General features: G+C 41.2%; 1 protein-coding gene across 10 annotated transcripts in view; it reads left to right on the forward strand.

The window, feature by feature from the left end:
• Positions 1 to 21,400, forward strand: part of SYNE2 (spectrin repeat containing nuclear envelope protein 2) — a 196,357-nt gene that overhangs the window by 135,275 nt on the left and 39,682 nt on the right. For all 10 annotated transcript variants that reach the window (XM_074583746.1, XM_074583755.1, XM_074583756.1 and 7 more), the window contains 16 exons: positions 261 to 457; positions 1,552 to 1,684; positions 2,598 to 2,780; positions 3,227 to 3,373; positions 5,050 to 5,226; positions 6,613 to 6,768; positions 8,407 to 8,556; positions 10,923 to 11,093; positions 12,984 to 13,117; positions 13,413 to 13,617; positions 15,563 to 15,742; positions 16,986 to 17,114; positions 17,678 to 17,832; positions 18,179 to 18,326; positions 19,438 to 19,532; positions 20,919 to 21,153. In XM_074583746.1, the coding sequence (XP_074439847.1) occupies positions 261 to 457; positions 1,552 to 1,684; positions 2,598 to 2,780; positions 3,227 to 3,373; positions 5,050 to 5,226; positions 6,613 to 6,768; positions 8,407 to 8,556; positions 10,923 to 11,093; positions 12,984 to 13,117; positions 13,413 to 13,617; positions 15,563 to 15,742; positions 16,986 to 17,114; positions 17,678 to 17,832; positions 18,179 to 18,326; positions 19,438 to 19,532; positions 20,919 to 21,153 (2,595 nt within the window). The remainder of the gene's footprint in view (positions 1 to 260; positions 458 to 1,551; positions 1,685 to 2,597; positions 2,781 to 3,226; positions 3,374 to 5,049; positions 5,227 to 6,612; positions 6,769 to 8,406; positions 8,557 to 10,922; positions 11,094 to 12,983; positions 13,118 to 13,412; positions 13,618 to 15,562; positions 15,743 to 16,985; positions 17,115 to 17,677; positions 17,833 to 18,178; positions 18,327 to 19,437; positions 19,533 to 20,918; positions 21,154 to 21,400) is intronic.

A 21,400-nucleotide genomic window follows, 5' to 3' on the forward strand; every position in this document is an offset into this window, starting at 1 on the left:
CATCAAATCATAACACAGTCATTCTGATAATGTATCTCAATTATATTGAGATCAGTCTTGATCTATCCAGAGGAAACAAACAAAAAAAACCCTGTGCCCCTTTGCATGTAATGAAGTACAGATTTGTTCCGTTTGGAAAATAAAATACACGACAGAAGAAACGTGAGATTAAGTAGTTAGAACAAATGATAAGTGTCTTTCTAGCTGTGTTTTCAGTTTTTAAAATACTATTGTTTTGCAAACTTCCCATATTCTGATAGCAAATCAAAAACAGCATTGATGAAAAGCATGCCAGGCTGTACCAGATGGTGAAAGAAGGGAAGAAATTGCTGACTGCTGTGAGCTGTCCAGAAATAAAAAGCCAGACTGGGAAGCTGGAAGAGCAATGGTTGTCTTTAAACAAAAAAGTTGGCCATGAGCTACATCGACTTCAGACGTTACTCAAACTCTTGGTCAGGTGGGTATAACTCAGAAAGCAGTTAGAGATATCAGCTAGAAATTAGTTTCTGACCTTCTATAGATGTATTTTCTGAAATATGACAGTGAATTAATAAAAAACATAGCTCCTTTAACTTAAAAATGAGAAAAATAAAAAAACCACAACACAGTGATGATCAGAAAAGTGTCCCTTTATTACAAAGCTGATCTTCTCTCACTGCATAGACAAATGTTTCACTTCCTGCTTATTTTTATAGGAAGAATATTTTGATTGCTGCCATTGCAAAGTCAGTGCATCTAGGTGAGAGTTAGCTGCATCGTGCTGCCGTTTGTATGTTGGAAGTGTTAGCACAAGCTCTGATCATGCTGCCCTAAGAATTTTGGCCTGCTACAAATGCAAGCTAGGCTTGATTCCCATACAAAGGCGTAATGCGCCTGTCTGTGCATGTACACTACCCACCTTACAAATGTTCAAGACCTGGCTGACATACGGCCTCAACTTGTGTTTTGAAGCTCTCCAAAGGGGAAGATCCAAGCGTGCTCAATGCTTTCACATGCCTCAAGCCAACTGTCAATGCAGTCCTGGCAGTCAGATGGAGGCAATTTGGGTCTCTATAGCCCGGTCCACCAGCTGATGTACCAACCTCAACTCTCCCTTGCACCTGGTCTGTGTGCTCTGAGCTCAGGCTGTCTGGACCCATAGTGTGGACAGAACATGCCAGTGTTTGTTGTTATTCACCCCTGCTGTGTGTTCTGCACTGTATCTTGCAGTGTGTACAATCTCCTCTGGTGGTTTTGACCTCCAGCAAAGCTCTTTTTACCTATGTGAGCTTGTCCTGGCAACTGCTGGGTGAATACAGAAAGAGAATGTTTTCAGGGAGAGCAGACCAGCTGAAAAGAACTGATAAGAACAGTCGTGTGTGTGTCTCAGCAGAGCTGTTATGTTGCACATCGAACCATGCTGTAGCCAGGCTTCTGGAGTGTTATGTAGCAGCACAGGTGCCAGAATAGCACATGCCTCCTCACAGAGAGGAGGACAACTTGGAGGGTGAGAAATGTATCCTAGACTCAACTAGGAGATGTATGTTTGTGTGTTTTGTTTCCACCTTGTAGCTACAACAGAGACTCAGAAGAATTAATGAAATGGCTGGATTCTGCTCAGCAGAGAATGAATTTTTGGAAGGAGCAGTCTCTTAATGTGTCACAAGATCTTCCTACCATCAGGGATAACATCAACAGCTTGCTTGTAAGTCATTTCTCTTCCCAGATTTAGATAAGACATTGTGACTTCCAGTGAAGATGACTCTTTTGAGTGTTATTTGTATTTGCTAAGACACCGAAGATGCCCACATAATATAGCACTGAATGGCTGTGCGCTGCAAAGACACCCAATTTTCTGTGTGGGGAGCCATGAGGATGGGAGGCCACCAAAGACCTTCTTTCAGATTGTGAGGCCAGCCAGGGTGCATAAATCAGAATGGAATCCTCTTGTAATGAGCTTCCAACTGCAACACATCACAGCCCAGCCGGGACCTACAGTGTAATAGCAATGGTTGCTGTCTTGCTCCTGTTGCCAAATACCAGACACAGCGGTTCAGCCAAGCTGATGGGCCGCTTGCCAACTGAATCTGGAGTGTGGGCTTCGGGAATAGGGGTGAAGACAGCAGGGCTGTGAAGATGGTCAGGCAAAGTCAGTAAAGAGAAACGTGCTGAGTTGCATTTCACATCTTTGCCTGCCCCCCTCAATGCTGTACTCCACTTGTGTGACTAGCCAGGAGGTTCGGCCCCAATGTGAGGCCTGACAGAGGGAGTCTTGCACCATGGGAAAGCAAAGCATTGTGAAAGTTGGACTGGTAAGTGTGAGCTGGCCATAGACTCGAGGATTGGGGTTGCTCTCTGGACCTCTGTGTCAAGTGGGGATCAGGATATTCCCAATCCCTGTGAAGCAAAAGGTGGCATTCAGCATTGTATCAAGCTGGGCAGAAAAATGCCTTACCTGCTGCCAGAACATGTTGAGTTTGGGTTTTCTGAACTTTACAACCTTGCTAAAATGTGTTTGTTGAGGCAGAACTTCCTGTGACTGAAAACCTGGTTTGTCTCTTTATTTAAATAGATACATAAATATTTACCCTCTCTTAAATTTCTCCTGTGCACCTCAGGCATTCTCTAAGGAAGTTGATGAAAAATCTTCCCTGAAGTCATCTGTGGTGAGCACTGCCAACCAGCTCTTTCACGTGAAGCAAGCTGATGCTGCGGCACTTAGGTCATCTTTGGCAAAGTTTGAGCAAAAATGGGGAGAACTGACGACACAGCTCCCAGCCATCCAAGAAAAGCTTCACCAGGTGAGGAGAAACTCTGCTGCCATCTTTCAGTTTGAGCTAAATAATTACTTCAAAATGTTGCTGCTGGGATTCAGTTGGCTGCTCCGTAAAGCCCCCAAAGCACCTCTTTCCTAATTAGCTGTCTTGCTTTCAGAATATCCCCAATATTGTACTGCAGTTTAATTATTGCAGTGTTCTTCCTGGGCTGTTTTGCACATATCTGTCATCTTTACAGTTTTATATGAAAGTTTGTTACAATTAGATAAAATTTTATTTCAAATTTCTGACTTCTCAAACTTTTCTTAATTTAAGCTATATGCCCCTCTGGAGCACAGGGCTCACTTTTAAGTTCATACCCTGATAATTGCAATTATAGTGCCTGAGTCTTTCTAAAAATACAGCTGTCTTCTTCCTTGATATTTCTAACAAGCAACGTGTAGAGTATTCATTATATGCTTTACCCACAGCTTCAGATGGAAAAACTTTCATCGCGGGAAGCTATTGCTGAACTAATGACCTGGCTGGACCATGTGGAACAGCAGCAGAGACATGAGGAGCCAGTAAATTCACAACGAAGTGCTGCCCAAGTCAGAAGCCTCCTTCAGAAGTGCAAGGTAAATGGAAGTTCTAAGTCTAGGCCTTCTGCAAGGTGTTTGGCTGTAAAAAGGGTGGAAACAGCCTACAGGCACTCTCGTATCCTTCCCCTTGCTCTTGGGAGGGTTCCTCAAACAGTCTTAAAGGTGCCTTAGCATCTTCCTTTATAAAACCCTTTTGCTTCCATGCCACACAAAACACTGCCTGCCCTGCAATACAGTTGCTGCCTGGTGTGCTATAATCTCCTTTTCCTCATGCTGTCCCATCTGTCTCGCTTGTTGTCTCTCTCTTACATTTAGATTATAAAATGTGTTGAGCAGGAAAGCTTTGCTTCCTTAGGAAGATAGACTCTATGTTTGTGCGGTGTTTTAGTCTTGCCTTTTCAACAAGGAATACCTCATAATGGAGCTCCATAACCAGGATCCATTTAACTAGAGAACAGGGTTTTTGAATATTATGTTTCATCAAAAGAGATAACCTGCTAGGAAAGAGGGACAAGATGAACATCCCTGCAGAGAGAGAGGCTGCAGCAGACTCTTGGCTCTGTTCAGATGCTAAAGCTCCAATAATATGTGCCGATTGCCCCAGCCACAGGAAGGATTCAAGCCATGCTTGTACCTCCATAGACGCCAGGGAGCCCAACCTCAGGGGCTCGAATCCCTACAGAGATGTAGGGCAGAGAGCGCTGCCTTTGTAGAGCTACTGTGCGGTGCGCTGGGCTCAGGACAACAGTTCTCAGTCTACAGCTGCAGTTCTCAAGCACTTTGGCACTGCATATAAAGCAAGTGTCAGCGTAAACATTTCTTTCAAAGCGCCTTAGTATAGCAGATACATAACATTTTGGTCTATATCAGCTGGATTTGGCAGCTGGAACATGTGGGCGAGGTGCTGTTTTTAACCCTTTGGTTATTTAGAGATCAGTTTGTAGGTGTGTCTTCTGCACTTGTCAGCAATGTGATGTGTTTCCTGAGAAGAAAGCTGGGATTAGGGTCACGAATTCCTGTAGGGAAGCAGCTATGGCTTCAGTACCTCTACTGTGGTATTCCCTGGTGGCTTTTTTCTGGTTACTACTAGATACAATGAGGACCAATTTCTTACTGTCTTCTCCTAAGACCTTCTGAAATAAAAAGACATTCCCTTTTGTTGTCTTCACTTTGCGTGTAGTTTCTGACCTATCTCTGGGCAAGGACACTGGTGCTGGAGGAGAATTTTTCTGATACTCTATTCCAATATTCTATTCTGATACCAGATATTTTGATAAAGGAGTACAAGCTCTTGTCTGCTCTTGCCTGTGAGTCACAGGAGTGTGGGAAGGCCTCAATCTTATCCTAATCCAGGCCCATGGCAGTGTGATGGTATTGTCCAATGGATGAAGTACCATGTCTGGCACCGCTAGGTTTTATTCCCTGCTCCAGCACTAGCCTGTTCTTACCTTGAGCTACCCATGTAATGATAGTGATTTTCTGTAAAAGTTGGATGGATGGAAATAGCTGCACAAATATAGAATGGTAAAAATTGGGAATTATTCCTACAGCCAGGTCTCCTTCAGAAAAATATTTTACACCATGGTTCAGAATAAGCCATGAATGTCCCATAAGCCATGAATGCCTTGAAGCATCATTTGAACTGATCCAATTAAAATGCCAAGCTAATTGTTTTATGGTTTTGTTCTGTTGTTGTTTTTTTTCCCTTCCAGGAATATATGATGGAAATGAACTTTAAACAGTGGGTGGTAGATTTTGTTAACCAGTCACTCTTGCAGATGAGCACTTGTGATGTGGAAAGCAAGCGGTATGAAAGGACAGAATTTGCCGAGTGTCTTGGAGAGATGAACCTGCGGTGGCACAGGCTGCAGGCTTCTCTGAACAGAAAGGTTTGATTGATCTCATTGCTTTTTCTCACAACTCTGATCCTGCTGGTGCCAGTGCTCTGTATTTTACAAGCAGCCTTTCTCCTTGAGTCTGAAAACACTGTTGAACACAGTGAGACTCCCTGTGCTCTCTGCTGTCTGTCCATCCTGCTGGCTCATGGGCAGACTATGGAATGGTCTCATAGAACATCAGCTATCAGGTGATGGGAAGGCATCCAAGCCTCAGCAAAGTCTGGGAGAGTGAACTCTCCTGTAACTTGCAGGGAGGGAAACTAGACAAAATCTGCTCTTCATGACAGCCTGGGATTTACCCCAGTTGACTTTACTAGGTGGAAAAAATAGGATTCCTCAAATGAAGATAATACAGTCAGTGACATGTCAACAAAGACCTATATTGAGAAAACTGTGAAAAAGGAATAATTCAGGGTAGTGTCTGCAGGGGAACCTGTGAGTGAAATCTGTTGAAGTTTTGGGGTGCTATGAAAGTTGGGGCATTTAAAACTTAATGGGAGAAAACACTGGATGGTTTGTGGAAATGAGAGGTGCTACACTGCTTGGTACACGCCAGGCCCTGCCCAGCACCAAAAAAGCAAACACCACCTCCACATGCCATACGATGGGAATGAGAAATAGAGATATACTAATCTACCACCCATTTTCCCGTTGTAGCGTTTGGATTTGCCAAAAAAGCAATTATTAAGTAGTGTTGACAGCTGTATTCAGATGGGGACATATGACCCTTTTGGAAATGAATCTCTCTACCAGCACATTCCTCTTTCATCTCTGTTTCTCTCCCAAACTTAGAGGGCTTTGGGAGAAGCTGCCCTCCCTGAATCCAGATACTAAGACCACTGATCAAACAGAAAGTTCCCAAATTTTTCTGACACAGAAAGTCTTCCAGAAACATTTTCAAGTGGAAAATTCAGTTCCCGCACAACTGAAAATGTCCATGATGAAATTTCAATTTTGGGGGGTTGGGGGGGAAGTTATCTTCTTTAACCATTTTCAAGAAACTGCATTCTAGGACTTACTGGATCCTCAGGGCCAAGACTGAAGATAGGAGACTTCAGGTCCCTTGGTTATTAGTAACTTTGTTAGTGGGTTTTAGGGAGAATAAGTTTTTTGGACTCCATATGAATGTGTCCACGTAGCCTGGTGTCCCCCAACTTGTTAGGTCTGCAGGCTGCCAGCTCTAGAACCCACACTGCCTTGTTTCCTTCCCAGGGATGTGGTCAGATCCTAATGAGCCAGTAAAACTTTTTAGCTTTTCCTTTCAAAATATTTTCTCTAAATAGTATTTTCAATGTAAATATTGTAATGTCAAATTTTGTCATGGAAGGGAGAGCCCTGTTTCTGTCTACCTCTAGGTTTAAGTTCTGTAACTTTCAGATACAAGACTTGGAACACCTTTTGGAGGATATTACTGAAAATGAGAACAAAGCACAGACTCTACACGACTGGCTGGAAGCTCAGAGTGGTCGACTGAGATCTTTACAAACCCCAGCAAGTCTGATCTCTGCACAGAACACATTAGATGATTGCAAGGTAAAGCATTATATGTGTGATATTATTGTAAAAAATATAGCATTTTGCTGAATCCAGACTAAAGAACTGCACGGATTTTAACAGAAAAAATGTAAAGGAAGTTGCCATTTCCTAAAAGAATAGTACAAAGTAATTGTAATTAAAGCATGGTAGGTTCAGGTGATGAAGAGCCCAATTCACTTTTAATGTGAATTGCTATTTTATGGGGTTTTTTCCTTCAATTGAAGATGCATCTGCTGTTGTTCCGTGGTATTTGGAGTGTTGTGCAGTAATATTGTCGATCTTATTCTGAGATGCCTCCAAAAGAAGTAGTTCTCAGTTCAGCACAGCCATGGCAAAAGCTATCAGTTCCATTAGTTTGAAGAGCTCTGCGGTGGAAGTGTTGTGGAAACTACACAGTCCCATTTGGAAAAATAGCAGCGCTCTCTGCTCCTGCCCTAGAATGTAGTCTCCCTGTGCTAGCCTCAAGAATCTGGGTGTCTTTTGGTATTGTTGTGTTTTTCTAGGCATCGGTTCCATCAAAATTAGTACAGGTACAGCCAGCTAATATTTGGCTCTTATTAGCCTGCTATTTTCATTCAGTACAGTGTTCCCTCTATTTTTTAACACGGAATATTTGTTCTTTCATTGCCATGGTTACATGTCTCTCTTGTAGTAGGCTGCTTTTATTGCCTAGAGTGATCTGCTACACACCAAGTTACTTGTCTCTGAAGCACTCTGAAATGTACCAAGGAGCCAGAATGTACGAAAGACACAGGGTATCTTTGACTAAAACACTAACCTGCTCACAGCAAAGTACAGTGCTAGGATGCAGGTGGCTAAAATTAAAATTAATTTGCTCAATAAAAATGAGGTTCAAATTTGAAAATGTTTTGGGGACACTAAGTGGGGGGAAAAAAAGGTCATAGCTTTAAGCGTAGTAGTATAGGAAAATGTTACGGCCCATTGTGTGTGTCTATATATTTACTCATGTTGTGAAGAACTTATTGCTGAGCTTTCTCCAGCATGTCAAGATTAGTTTATAATCTTGCTGATTGTGTTAGGGGGGAAGTTATTCTCCTAGGCATCTCCATTGAGTTCAGTGGGGTTTCAGGCATGGGAGAAAGCATCTAGCTAAGAGAACAAGCTGAAAAGAACTTTCTAGAAGTTGTTAGGATGTCAGGGACCCTCATACTGCAAAATCAGTTCCTATCCAGTCTAAATCCAAAACCAGTCTGCTGGAGTAGAGGAGGGCCTGAATGCTAACCTGCTCAAGGAAATGTTCAGCTGCATTAACAGGAAAAGTTTTTCCATCTGGAGAGGTACAGAGAGACCTGCATGGTGGCTGAAGAATTAGCTCCTGATGATTTGCTTCCCAAGCATGATGTCCAGTGTTCACGCTGACACTAAATGGACTGATTCTAGCTCTACCTGCAGGAGATTGTCTAAAGCAGCTGGCATCATTTTGAATTCCTGTAAAGCAGTTGTTCTGTATCAGAGTTTAAATGGTGGTGGGTGTTAACATGGCTGAAGAATTACACAGAATTGGTTTTAAAGAAGGAACGTTCTATCTAATCTCCTCACACAGAAGGTTTTTTTCTATAGTCTCACTAAAAGATATTGTTTGTCTTCCTTTTTTTTTCTCTCTTTTTCATTTAGGAGATAGAAAATCAACTCGTAACTAAATCCAAAACTCTTGATGAGCTCAAGCAGAGTTTGTCTTTGAATGGTAGTGCAGAACAAACCCCAGAAGCTCTGTCTCTCAGGATAGCTGAGCTTTGTGAAATGGTGGACAGCATTGTAAGCCAGGTAATAGCTTTGTTTGCATTCATATTTCCTGCAGTACATATTCTTACGACCACTGTTATTAATCTTCTTCGTGGGGCAGCAGGAGCTGGTACAAAAAAGATGCAAAGTATTCCTTACTCTTATTCTTAACTTTCTCAAGAACTTCCTTTTAAGTCTGTATCATAATGTAAGATAATATTTCCAAGGCTGGGAGATAAAAAAAAAAAGTCTGATCTCAAAGAAGTTTGAATACAGAGGGAAGAGGGGCAGACCTGTAGTTTAAGGGATAGATCTGCAGTTTAAGAAAATAAAGATACAGCACTGCTATTTTTCCGTCAAGCTGCAAATGGAAACCTTAAACTTTCTTGCTCGATCTGCTTCTCTTTCATACCCTGGTCTTTCTCCCCATTAGTATGCTGGTGGAAGCTGTCTACTCATGCCCCATTCCCAGTTACTCTTTCATCCACACATCTGGATGGTGTTCGCTATCTTCCAATCCTATGTAGTTTCCAATTGCTTCAAGGAGAGTCTGGCAGATTGATTTCCCATGCAAACTGACTCCCCAGCAGATTGCATTTATAGTTTAAATTATCTTTATACTTGGAACTGATCTTTTATTACCTAGATGTAATCGATAGGTGCAGAAGATAAAAGAATGAGTATATTTATGGATTTAAATTTGTGATAATAAATAACCATATACTGTAGAGGATTATATGTGATGCAGTGATTGTGTTTATCATTAATATTACCTTACACTTTATATTATAAACACCTTGCTTTTCTCCCTCAAAACTTTGTAAAACCTGAACCCTCTTGCTTGAACTCTTCCACTTGAGGTTTCGGTCCAGGATGTGTCTGTTGCTTCTTGTTTTAGGTATCTGCCAAATTGATGTGGCTGTTTCTTACCAAGAAAGTAGAGAAAATTTTGTGTATGAAAGTTTTTCCTTCTGCTGTAGAGCTGGGGATTGAAATTGGCAGGATTGACAGCCTAGTGCTTTTTTTCTTCTTATAGTCACTATGGGTCATGTTAATTTTAGTATTTTTATGACCTAAGTATTGAACTTAAAAACCGTAGAATCGTCTTACAGCCTAGTTTGTGCAGTATGTGCAATGAAACACTGAGGGCAGCTTTTTTCCCCACAGGTGACTGCTCTCAGCAGAGCCAGGCTGTGATTTCAAATATAGATCTAAGGAGATGTGATACCTTGATTGTGTTATACTTAGGTTGATCTCCAGACTGTGAATCTGTGGCCCAGAGACATTTCACGAGCACGATGTCTTTCCATCTTCCTTGTGTGGGCAGTAATTAGCTGCAGGCTACAAAAAGCAATTAGATGTTCCTCCCACCTATACCATGATTCAAATAAGAATAGGGATGATTAATCCATCTACTCCTGCATGCCCAGAACTAGGATACTAGGATACAATGATCCATGCAGTCTATTTAGCATGCACTATGGTGTAGAAAAGTCTTCATCTCCCGTTGTGTGGATGCATAGTCAGAACTGAAATCTGGCATCTGGCTTTGCCAGGTCCCATGGAGACGTGCTTATTTGCTTGACTGGTTTTCATGCTTTTCTCAAGTACTGGCATGACTGAAAATAGATATTGAACTAGATGAATGTGTTGTCTAATCCATGACATGCCTTATGTAGTTACCTGAGATAAAAGAATAAAAATGACAAATCCCACTGAAGGAGGACTGTGGTTTTGTGTTTGCAATGTTTAGGAGTACGTGGCAAATGGAAACCATGCTTGCCCCCATATAGATTAAACAACTGTAATAATGAAAGAGACATAGAAAACAAAGAGGATATCCAGCATTTAATTTTATATGAGAATCCCAAAGTTCCTAGACCTTGATTCAGGTGGGCCTGCATTATTAGAGCACAATGGCATCAGAGGGATGATAGCTCTCCACAGTATTGAAGTAGCATCTTCTTCCGTACAAAACAATTTCTGTTCAAATTTTCGTTATAAGGCAACTTGATCTCTGGATCAAACTATCTGCTTTCTAAGAAGATTAAGGCTCTCAACTTCCTCCCACTTCAGGTTGATTTTGGCAGGAAGGAATAAGCAGTTCATTATTTCAGTACTTTTTACTTTTTGTGGTGTTCTGGAGTTGTGGCTGACAGAACAGTTGCTACCTTGAACTCTGGTTAAATTTTTATTTCCGGCAAATTCTTAAACTTCACTCTAAATGCTATTTACTGCTTACTTTGAAGCCTGCGCAATTCCTTACCAAGTAGGAAAATACTTCAACTTGTTAATTTCTTGTGGATTGTCATGGAGAGAGCATTAAGCTTAGATTTTTAAGTCAATTTAAAGGTGACTTGTATGTCAGGACTACCCAAGAAATAGTAACAAAAGTGGTTTGTTTGTAGGTTGCACAGTTAAAGACCTCAATGCAGTCAATACTGGAGCAGTGGAGAGTATATGATGAAGTTTATGCAGAAGTCAGCCTGATGACAACAAGATATTTGTACTGCATAGACCAGTGCAAACGTTCTGTGGTGTCACTGGAAGCTTTGGAAAACAAGGTCAAAACTCTCCAGGTAAATCTACTGAAGTTGTCTTATTTCTGTACTTCTTTCTGTGCCTTTAAACAAACAAACTCCTCTGAAAAAAAAAAAAAACAGAGAAAAATTTATCTGAGCAACTTCCTCTTTATTATAGAACCATTGAAGTCAGGGAAATATTTTTGTTTTACCTCCAGAGGACTATTTTTAGACTTCTTGCTATATTTAGCACATAAATTCAACTTTGGTGCAAATTACGTACCAAGGTTCAAGAGAGAATACAGGTCAGTTTCTACCATGTCTGCCTTACTGTGGGCTAGCAGAGCCTCCATTTTGGATTGCAAAGATCCCTTGACATTTTAGTCTTCTGCATGTGCTGAAAGGCATCCCCATATGAAGCACCAGGTCCTCGTGCTCCCTTGGGCTACAGAGTTCAGATGGACATGTGCACTCCACCACCATCCCTCATGCTAATGTCTACTCAGTCCATGTCTAATCCACATGGACAGCAGCAAGTTTGGCCGAAAATACAGCTGGCAAAGGAAAACCTAATGCCATTGCTGTATGTGTTTGTCTAAAGGTTACTCACCGTTCAGGGGAAAGATGTTGGTTCTTCGCTCATTGGTTGAAAGGAAATTTACCCCTTCACTTGCGCTGCCCAGGGAAATGCCCTGCCATAAGGCTGTAGCATAACCTGGAAGGAGAAGCTTGTACATCAATGCTGGGACTCAGTGCAGAAATTAAGGCAACCTGGGAGAAAATTGGCAAAGGGACCATGTCTCTAGATCTGTGATTTGAATGCTCCCCTTGGGGTACTATGTCCCAGCCCCTGTGACAGTGACCACTCACACATTTTGCATTCAAGTGTCACTTGTATTAAAGAATCTTTCCACGTATAAACAGCACTGGAGTCGAGATCAAGGACCCAGGATTCCCCTTCCCAAAAATGTGTGGCTTGGGTTGGATGGGTGCAGCAGCCTTGGGTCAGAGCAGGGGGATACTCAAGCCTGGCGTTTCTGATTCCTCCAGTGCAAAGTCAACTGTCCAGTTGCCCTCCAGAGCGCTGGAGTTTCCTGCACAGCCTCTGAATAAGGCTGGGCATAAATGCTGGGCGTAAATGCTCTGGATCATCCTGCTGCTCTGCTTGGCTATTACAGAGTCTAAGTGGGCCATCTAGAGTAGGCAATCAGGCTGGCCCCAGGCCTGAACGTTTTGCAGGTGTGGCTAAAATCTGCTTACCTGGCTTTAAACGAGTGCCGAAGGGCTGTGTAATCACTCCTTGTTTCAGTGTAAATGGTTTATTTTCAAGTCATAGCAGAAGTGGTGCAGGCCAGACTGAGGCTGTAAATCCCGGGTATGTGTCTCTCAGCAGTAAAGTGTGTGTTAAGTGCTTTCCATCCTCACCTGGGGACACATTATTAATGGACAGAACTGGGCACCTTCTTACCTTCTTCCTTCCTTCCTTCACCACGTTTATTTTCAATCTGGATCAGTTCACAGATACGATTCATGGCAGGATACTGCAAATGCCTATATCAGGAAGGGGAACATGCAGCTGGGGACAGGAGTTGTCAAGGCAACTATACCGCCAGTAGAAATTTCCCTGAAACAGTGGCTTAAAATAAAAATGTTCTTGGTTTTTTGGTTTCGAGTGAATTAATTTAATCTGTTCAAGGCTGTGGGTTTGTTTAATGAGTTGTTTCTTTAAGAGTAAATAAATTACCTCAGTTTAAAATAGGCCTCCTGAATGATTTTTTTTTTTAGCTGAATGACCATTTTAGCTTCCTAATTTTTAGGATCAGGCGTTATGGTTTTTCACAAACACTTTAATCTGTGCTGCAAACGTGTGGCATTATTGCTACCCTTTTGCTACCAATCTATAGGGTCATTCATCTCCACCACTAATTGCAATAATCCATTTTGCAGTCTCTTCAAGATGAATCGGAGAACGCTGAAGAAAGTTGGACCAAGCTCCAGGCTGCTGCCAGTAACCTGAAGAATAACTGCTCCCCTTCCTTTGCAGAGATTATTGAACAGAAGTGCACAGAGGCACACACTAGGTAAGCTTGGGCAAAAGACCCACAGTTATTAGTATTTAAAATAAAAATGTTGCTGAGGCAGGACTTGAATGTCTGTCACATTTTTAAATCACACCCATCTAAAGATACCTGTGTGAGGAGCAGCTGATACTACCTTGTTTGTGATGGATCACAGAGCACAAAATGGTGCTGTGTCAGTGAGCTTTCAGTGACATGGGTATGAATGCAAAGAAACTCCCACAGGAATCCTACACCAAATCATATTATGGAGGAGAATCTACTAGGAAAATGCTCTTACCCTTTGATATGTTGGCAGGTGGAACTCAGTAAATGAAGACATCACAGATCAATTGCGGGCAGCGCAAGCAACCCTGCAGCTTTGGGAGCGCTTCAATACTTTGTGCACTGAAGCAGCAGCCAAGTTACAACAGCACAAAGAGCAGTGCACTCAGCTCTTGGATGCTCACGTGCCTGAGGATAACATGATAGAAACCCTGGAGCAGAGGATACAGGATATAAAGGTACATGAATGTGTTTCTGCTGCCTGGTACAAGCCAGGACTTAATTTTGAGACACAAATCAAAAGAACACCTTCTTCCCCTGTCGTCCCCCAAATCCAGTTAGTGGAAAACATAAAATCTGTGGGTTTTTTTCCATTAACAGACATCTTTGTATTTCCTTTAAATACTTTGACCAGATCCTGAGACCAAATCAAATTAGAGTTAGCATAGGATGAGAAGAAAGCTGAAGGGAACAATCATATTCCATATCTGTCCCTTTCTGCTCTATACAAAGAATCAGGCCTGTGCTGGAAGGAATCATTAAACCAAAAATTATTTACTTAATGGGACACTGCTTGGGAGGAGAGATAATATCTACTAGAACAATAGCTGGGGAAAAAAGACCAGTTTTCCAGAGCACAGGACCATCTTGAGGTCTTCAAATCAGTTTTATTTGGGTTTGGTACTTTTACTTGGACTGGTCTGGTAAGTTCACAGATTTCTGAGCTCATTAGATTATTCTAAATACTTCTGACTTTAGGCAAATGAGATCTCATGCTGAGACCACAGGGTACATTTGACTCTCTCCGGCAGCAAAGCTGTCATTAGGTTCTGACATTTTTGGTTACTCCAGACTACAATAAAGAAATAGAATAATCCTTATTTCAGGACAGAGCAATGATTCATCATGCTTTATGAACCTCTAGCCACATATTGGAAGAAGTCCAAAGTACTCTAGTTTCTATGGCCAATTAAGAAACTTTACATTATGGGAAAGAGGACTCTCATATTTCTCCCTGTGTCAGAAACAACTGACAGCAGCAAAACTTAGACTAAAACATTTTCACTTTTTTCTGATCTGTTAATGTCTGTGACATAAATTGTAAAACCTTATTTTGCACCTGCTAAGTAAGGCTTGACCACTAGAGTGCCATTAGCACTATAGATCCTGTCCTGGTTCGTGTGGGTCAGACACGTGGAATCTATTGTGGTTTTTTTGAAAGTGGTGAGTTAGAAGAAGGGGCATCGGTCATATGGCATACGAGTTACATGTATTTGAAAATACATGAGCTTTACAAAGCTGTATTTTAATCTCTCTAATCTTTTCCTCTAGCATGTATTAGGAAAGATTATGGTTTTATGGAACTCTGTTGCCATGATAAATAAAAATTAAGTCCTATCTAGAGAGTAAGAAATCAAAATGGGTTATTTACTAATGTCTGAAGTGGCAGTTTACAATATGATTCAAGAACTAAGAGACATTTTGCTTTTTAGGAAAATGTGTCTGCTCTTTGCTATCAGAAGTCTTTGATCATTACTAACACAAAAGACAACATACAGTGGCAAATTCCAGGGGGGTTCATGGCTAAAAGTAAACGACAGTTCTAGAAATACATTTCTAGAGGATATCTGCCATTCCTTGTCCAGGTCAAAAAAAAATAATAATCAAGTATATTGAACGAGTACAAAATGACTCCCTTTGTTCTGGTACTGCCTTTAATTTTTAGCATGATTTCTGTAGTAAAGGGGAACAACAAAGAAAATCAAAACCACAGTCCTCAGTCACTAAGGGATCCAAAGTACCGGTATGTTTGTAACATAATAGCATTTCTCATCTGCAGCATGGTCCAGTTTCTCCATCTGCTAGTGTAAATCCATTCTGTAGAGAGGAATATTCTGATTTCTCTCCCTAATCTCTTTGTAGCAGTAGTATCCCACTGCCTGAAGTCACCGGTGTTCCACTGAACTTTGAACTGTGCCTTTTGCAGCACTAGAGTCAATGGATGCAATTCCCATTATCCTCCAAGTAAAAGAATGAAGCTTTCACTATAGCTGATTTTGGCTCCCGCAGGAGATCAACAAAAAGAGCTTAGTTACAACAACAAAAGATACTAAATGAAAGTGGCACATGAATGATGATCTGATTAATTTGCTGACTTTTTTTTCTTTCCCTTTCTCTCATCAGAATTTACAGCTTGGCCTTTATAGCATAGTAGGATGCCATGCCCGGATTTCTTTGCTGGCTGATCGGATAAAACAGCACGCTGGGACAGCTGCACAAGACATTCTGTTGGAGAAGCTGCAACCACTCGATAGAGCATTCTATTTGGACAAGATGTTGCAGGGGAAGTTAGATGAATTTGAGGTATTTTTTTGAATGTTAACTTAGCTGTCAGTGTGAGGTAACTTCTCCATTAGAGCCCCGTGTGAGCTACCTTCTTCACTAGAGCCCTGTAGTTCTTGAATCGAAATGGAATTTCCATAAAATAAAGCTTGACAGTATGATCGACTATGTAAAAAAATAATAAATGAAGCCAGAGGGACAGATGAAGGAAGGGTTTCACCCTTCTCACCTGCCTTGTGTTGCTCTAACAAGCCTTTGTAAGGGGACCTATTACAGTGAAGCAGTATGGGGCCCTCAGGTGATTACAGGTTAGGAAACGTATTTTTATTCTGTGAACTTCAAAGTTGTAAACCTTCTCAGCTCTGCCTTGGAAAGAACCCAAGGGCTTCAGTTTGCTTTGATAGGAGTGCACACAATATATCTAAAACCAAGCAAAAAACTGTGGTCATTTGATGTATTTCTGAAGACCAAGTTCTCATCCCTGTTCAGGCAGAGTAGGGAGGGACCTGGATCCAGGTTTCCCCGTATGATGCTCCGCTCACAGGAGCGCTGTGGGATTAGCTTCCCCTCTGCACAGGTATTCCTGAGAAAACTTCCAAGCAAATTTCCATTTCTGGGTAGTCATTTTCTCTGGTGTAACCCTGTAGCATGACCACAGAACTGTCTGTCTCCCCACACCAATTTTTGCCGTTCATTCCTTATAAAAATCTTGCTGTTTCAGTATTCTTAAAGATGTGGAACTTAATTCTTGCAAGAAAGAAAAAGCTTCCACAGTGCTCTTCTCCCTGACCCAAAGCAACCAACCTAGTGAATAAAAAAGTTGAATTCCAGCCCTAGTTATTTCTCTCCACAGAGCTCACGTAAGCTGCATAGCCTTGGCTCGAGGCACATGAGAGCAGGCCCTGTGTGTAGCTCATTTTCACAAGTTTCTTCCCTCTGATAAACTAAGTTTTGGCTTTCCAATTTCACAATAAATCAAACAGCCCAAAGCTACAAAAAGCTATTGCAGATGCCCCCATTCCTTCCAGATAGATATTAAATCTCTCAGGATTTAGAGACTCGGTTTCTTGCTTTCTGCTTTGGCTTAAGTTTTCCCCTTACCCAGTGCAAAAACTGAAAAGGTTCAGTTAATGAGTTATAAATGTATTATAATTTGAATTTGACAACTGTTTGTTTTCCTGATGGTACTGCTTATTGCTTCTTTTTGTAGACTGAGTATGTATATTAAATCATAATTAACGCAAATATGCAATATTCACCCTAGTTCAATCTTTTACAACTGGAGGATTTCCAGAACTGCCTTGAAACACTGGAGGGTCATGTCAAGAATTGCACAGATGCCTTCGATAGTCTCTGTCTAGAGGGAGAAACAGACAGCTCAGAATTGCTCGTGGTATGTTTGGATTCCCAACTGCAAAAAGATACATGTTTAGGATTTAAGTGTCCGTAGGATACCAGCTCTTGCCTACTTCAAGAAACTCTTTGCGTCCTAAGTATCATAGTTAAAGCACTTCCATCACAGTAACTATCATCTCACCCAAAGCACAAAACGCAATGATTTAAGTTCATAAAAACTCCAGGTAAACATTTGGCTGGCAATGCGTGCATGGAGAGGAGGAAAATCACATAGATTTAGGATTGATGGGATATCTTTTTTCCCAGCTTTGCTCTGGAGCTATCTTGTTGCCCTCAATGTAGGGTACAAAGTAAATCTGCAAATACCAGCTCCTGAGTATTTGTTCAGTACAGTTGGAAAAAGGGGCCCTGTGTAAGGGAATTGTGACTTTTTTGTTTCCTATGTTCTCTGAAGTTAACACAGAAATGTTGGGTGTTTTTGAGTTAGCATTTTCAAAGCATAATGTTCAGATGCTTCCTACAGAAGAGGCTTCTATATTTCTTTGAAATGAAAGAAGGGCAGTATTTTTTGCAATTATTTTTTTTTTCTTTTACTTCCAGAATCACACACTGGAACTTGCTGCACTTTCTCCAAGCATAGAGAGTTTGAATGAAGCAAGCATTAAGCTGCCACTCAGTGACTTCACCTTGAAGAAAATGCAGACCCTGACTCGGCAATGGAGTCAGAAGACAGCAACTGCTCTTGAACAATGCAGGTCTGTAATACAAACAAAAAATCACTGCTAACTATTTCCTTTTCTGTGAGGAAAATCAAAACAAAATTAAAGCATGGGAAGTCTTGAAATCTGTTCTGAGCTTTCTCAGGGGATTTCCAAGTTGAATTCCTGCCCTTTCAATTTACTCCAGATTATTCAGTGGCTATTTGTATTCCAACTCACTTGAAGCAAAAATCATATGTTCATAGGTGAAGAGGTGGTAAAGTGCCAAGCAAAGCCCTACTATGTTAGTATTAGTAACCACCAATGTTAGACTGTATGCAAACATATCCAGAAAAAAAACCACCAGCACAATAGTTCCTGAAGATTTCTTTTTGTTTTCCAGTGTGCTTGAAGGAACTGAAAATGATGAAAAGAAATTCTTTCAGAAATGTGAAAACTGGATGAAATTCCTAGAAAAAATGAGAGAGGTCTTAAAAACAAATATTCCAGGACGTTTTGAAGAACTGCAGGAGCAACAGAGAGTGTATGAGGTAAAGCTAACTCTAAAAATGGAAGCAGCATCTTGAATAGTGAAGGTGGGGCGAAATCACTAGAAAATACTATGTCTTTTGAAAGTAGATCTGGCCAGAGTTTTACAGAGCATTTCACTCTTGAAACGTGGCCTTGTACTTATTCAGAGGAAAAATTTGAAATGTGAAAATCTTTTTCCAAAATGGATGGATACCATTTTGCAGGGATCAGACCTTTAGGAGTGCATCCTCGAGTGTTGTGTTGCGGAAGTCTTAGATTTCTGCAACCCTGAGTTACTTGCCTGTCTACCTGTCCCAGAGCACTGAGGCCTGTGACAACTAGCAAGGCAGTTTCCTGGCGATCTGTCAGGAACCTTACCAGTTTCTGCAAGAACGGCATTTAAAACAAAATGTTTTATTTTGCATATTTCTGTTTTGACGACTTGTTAGATTTTGGTGGAAACCTATTTCGCTGGCATTTTTCCAAACACTTGCTATTTGTTATAGAGATATGTATAACAGTATCCATTCAGAGGAGAAGGTACACTGCATGCCTGCAGTAGCACGGGGATGCAATTCTAAGCAAAGTGTCTGTCTATAGACTTTGTCCTAGTGGCGGAAGGATGGAAAACCAACCAAAATACAGAAAAAAAAAATCAAGTGGTGAATGCTAAACATTTGTTAGAGTGTTTGTGCTGCCGCGAATTCCACAGGGTGTTAAGTTTCTGCATGTTAGTGATATTCATTAGGGTCCACAGAAAGTTATTTTCTGTCTTAGACCTCTCCAATTCATTCATTGCAATGAAATTATTGATAGAATATACTTTTGCTGTTTGTGATAAAGAGTAAATTCAGCTTTACACGTAGCTTTTTTACACCTTTTCTATGGGTTTCTGTCTAGGCTGCATTTCTCATGAGTCCAGCAAACTTCAGGCTTCGGGTTACCTGTAACATAGAGCTCGTGGTGGGTTCTGCTATCACACGTGCAAAAAGTGTGGAATCTTTTTGGATGCATTTGATACAAGCATTTGAAAATAGTAGAGCTTTCAGCATTTAAAATGAAATAAATGCTGTCACTCTAGAGGAGCAGAAGGTCTAGTAGTTAAAACTGTTGTTCTCATGGTATTTTCAGATGCTGCAAACTGAGATTTCCATAAATCAGCAGACGTTTAATTCTATCATAGCAAAAGTTCTACTCTCCTTGGAATCCGGAGAAGCAGAGAAAAGGTAATCTATTTGTTTTTCTCCCTAAGATCTTGGTAATTCAGTGAGTACGCTGTCTTCCTTGGAGTTAGTATTGAATCTATGCTCTCGTGAGCTGTCATGAGGACATAAACCCAAATTCTTGCCTGAGTTAACTCTTTTAATAACCCCTTGGCACCTTTTGCAAAAGCGTGAGGAGGTGCAATGAGAAAGAAAGAGAGTGCCCTGGCCAGACTGCATTTTGGATGGTAACTGGATGGTCTGCCTAGGAAAAATGATTGCTCCTTAACAGAAGGCTTTCATGTCTACTGCTACCCTGCAGTTGGTTGAAACTGTAACTGTGGTTGAGAAGCTACTTTCTTACAGAGGGTAATGAGGATGCTGCATATGAAAGATCCTTTCTCTCTTCCTAGACCTCTCTACTTTTTAAAGTGCAGAGGTGTGAGACTCTCCATGTTGCCCTTGGTACGCATGACAGAGCATTGAGTCATTGGACATGCAACCCAAAACATATGGTAGCTAAACCTGTTTTTTATCAGTATCATCTTATACTTTTCTCTTAACGTAGAGTGAGAAGCAGCAAGTAATATTTGTGAGCAGAGGTCCAACTGCCTCAGGCATTTCTGCTGTGAATGCATTACCCCTCTCTGCCAGAGCATGCTGCTTCCAGAGAGCTGGCAGGACAGTGTGTGTGCTCCCCTCAGCTGCTTCAGTATGAAGTCCATAGCTTGGCTTAAAGCTGCCAGGGAAGGTAGGGCTACACTAAGCAAAGCTGCTGGATTTTTGTGTTGAAGCTAGCCACACAAACACAGGTGTTTGTATAACAACTAATCTGTGGGCCACAGCCTCCTGCAGAGGAGCAGAATTGGTAGATGGGAGTTGTCTTAACCACTCCAGCTAGATCTGCTGGATCATCTAACCATATTGTAGGAGAGGCCAAAAAACTGCTTGAGTGGGTTCAAGAACAACACAGAGTCTCTTCACTTTGCAGTTATGTCCCACCCCCACTGCTGTAGGATACAATGGTGGTTGAACTCCTGCTTACAGCCTGGTAAAAGCGTAGGTCAGTTTTGCAGCATAATCAGAAACCTTGTCTCACTTGCATTGACTTCCTTCTTCAGAGAAGTGTTTAGTGCTTATTGTTCCTGCGATTGCTGTACTATATATGTCGCTATACCACAACAACGAGAATAACTTGCGTTATCCGTTCTTGTATCATGTAAAAGCTTTTTTGATTGTTTAAAAGATGTGATACAGACAGCAGGGCTAAGCTCAGGGCTGCATAAAGCTTTTGTCATAGTTGGGTATCGTAATTGGAATACAATATTGCAAATGCAAATCCATCACAATTATTGTAAAATGCAACCTTGAGGTCAAAATATATTAACACTCAACACTTGTCATCTTCAGAACAGAATTTATTTCCAAGTTCACATTGCTGAAAGAGCAGTGGCAGAATGTTATCCGGGTGGTTCAGCAGAAGAAAAAAGATATCGATGGACTTGTGAGCCAGTGGCAGCTCTTCAGGAGTTCCCTGCAGAGTCTCAGCAGATTTCTTGCTGATACAAATAGCTTCATCACAGTTGTGAAGAGCAAGGACTGCTGTAGCCCTTACCAGCTTAGAAATCTAATTCATGATGTCAAGGTACTGTATTTATCGCTGATAAATCTAAAATATGTGTTTTTTTCTCAGACTGAAATAACTTCTGTCCAGTAAGGTACAAAACTTTAAAATCACGTGCTTTTGGAGGGAAAAACAATTGCTGATACTTTTTCTTAAAGCTGAGCACAGATGAGAAAGCACTGATATTATGAAAGGCTCATTATACTAGGAAACTTCCTGCTCAACATTGTCATTTAGTAGCTCTAAAAATATTACTGATATGAACACA

Source organism: Larus michahellis, chromosome 4 (assembly GCF_964199755.1).
Source record: "Larus michahellis chromosome 4, bLarMic1.1, whole genome shotgun sequence".
NCBI lineage: Eukaryota > Metazoa > Chordata > Aves > Charadriiformes > Laridae > Larus > Larus michahellis.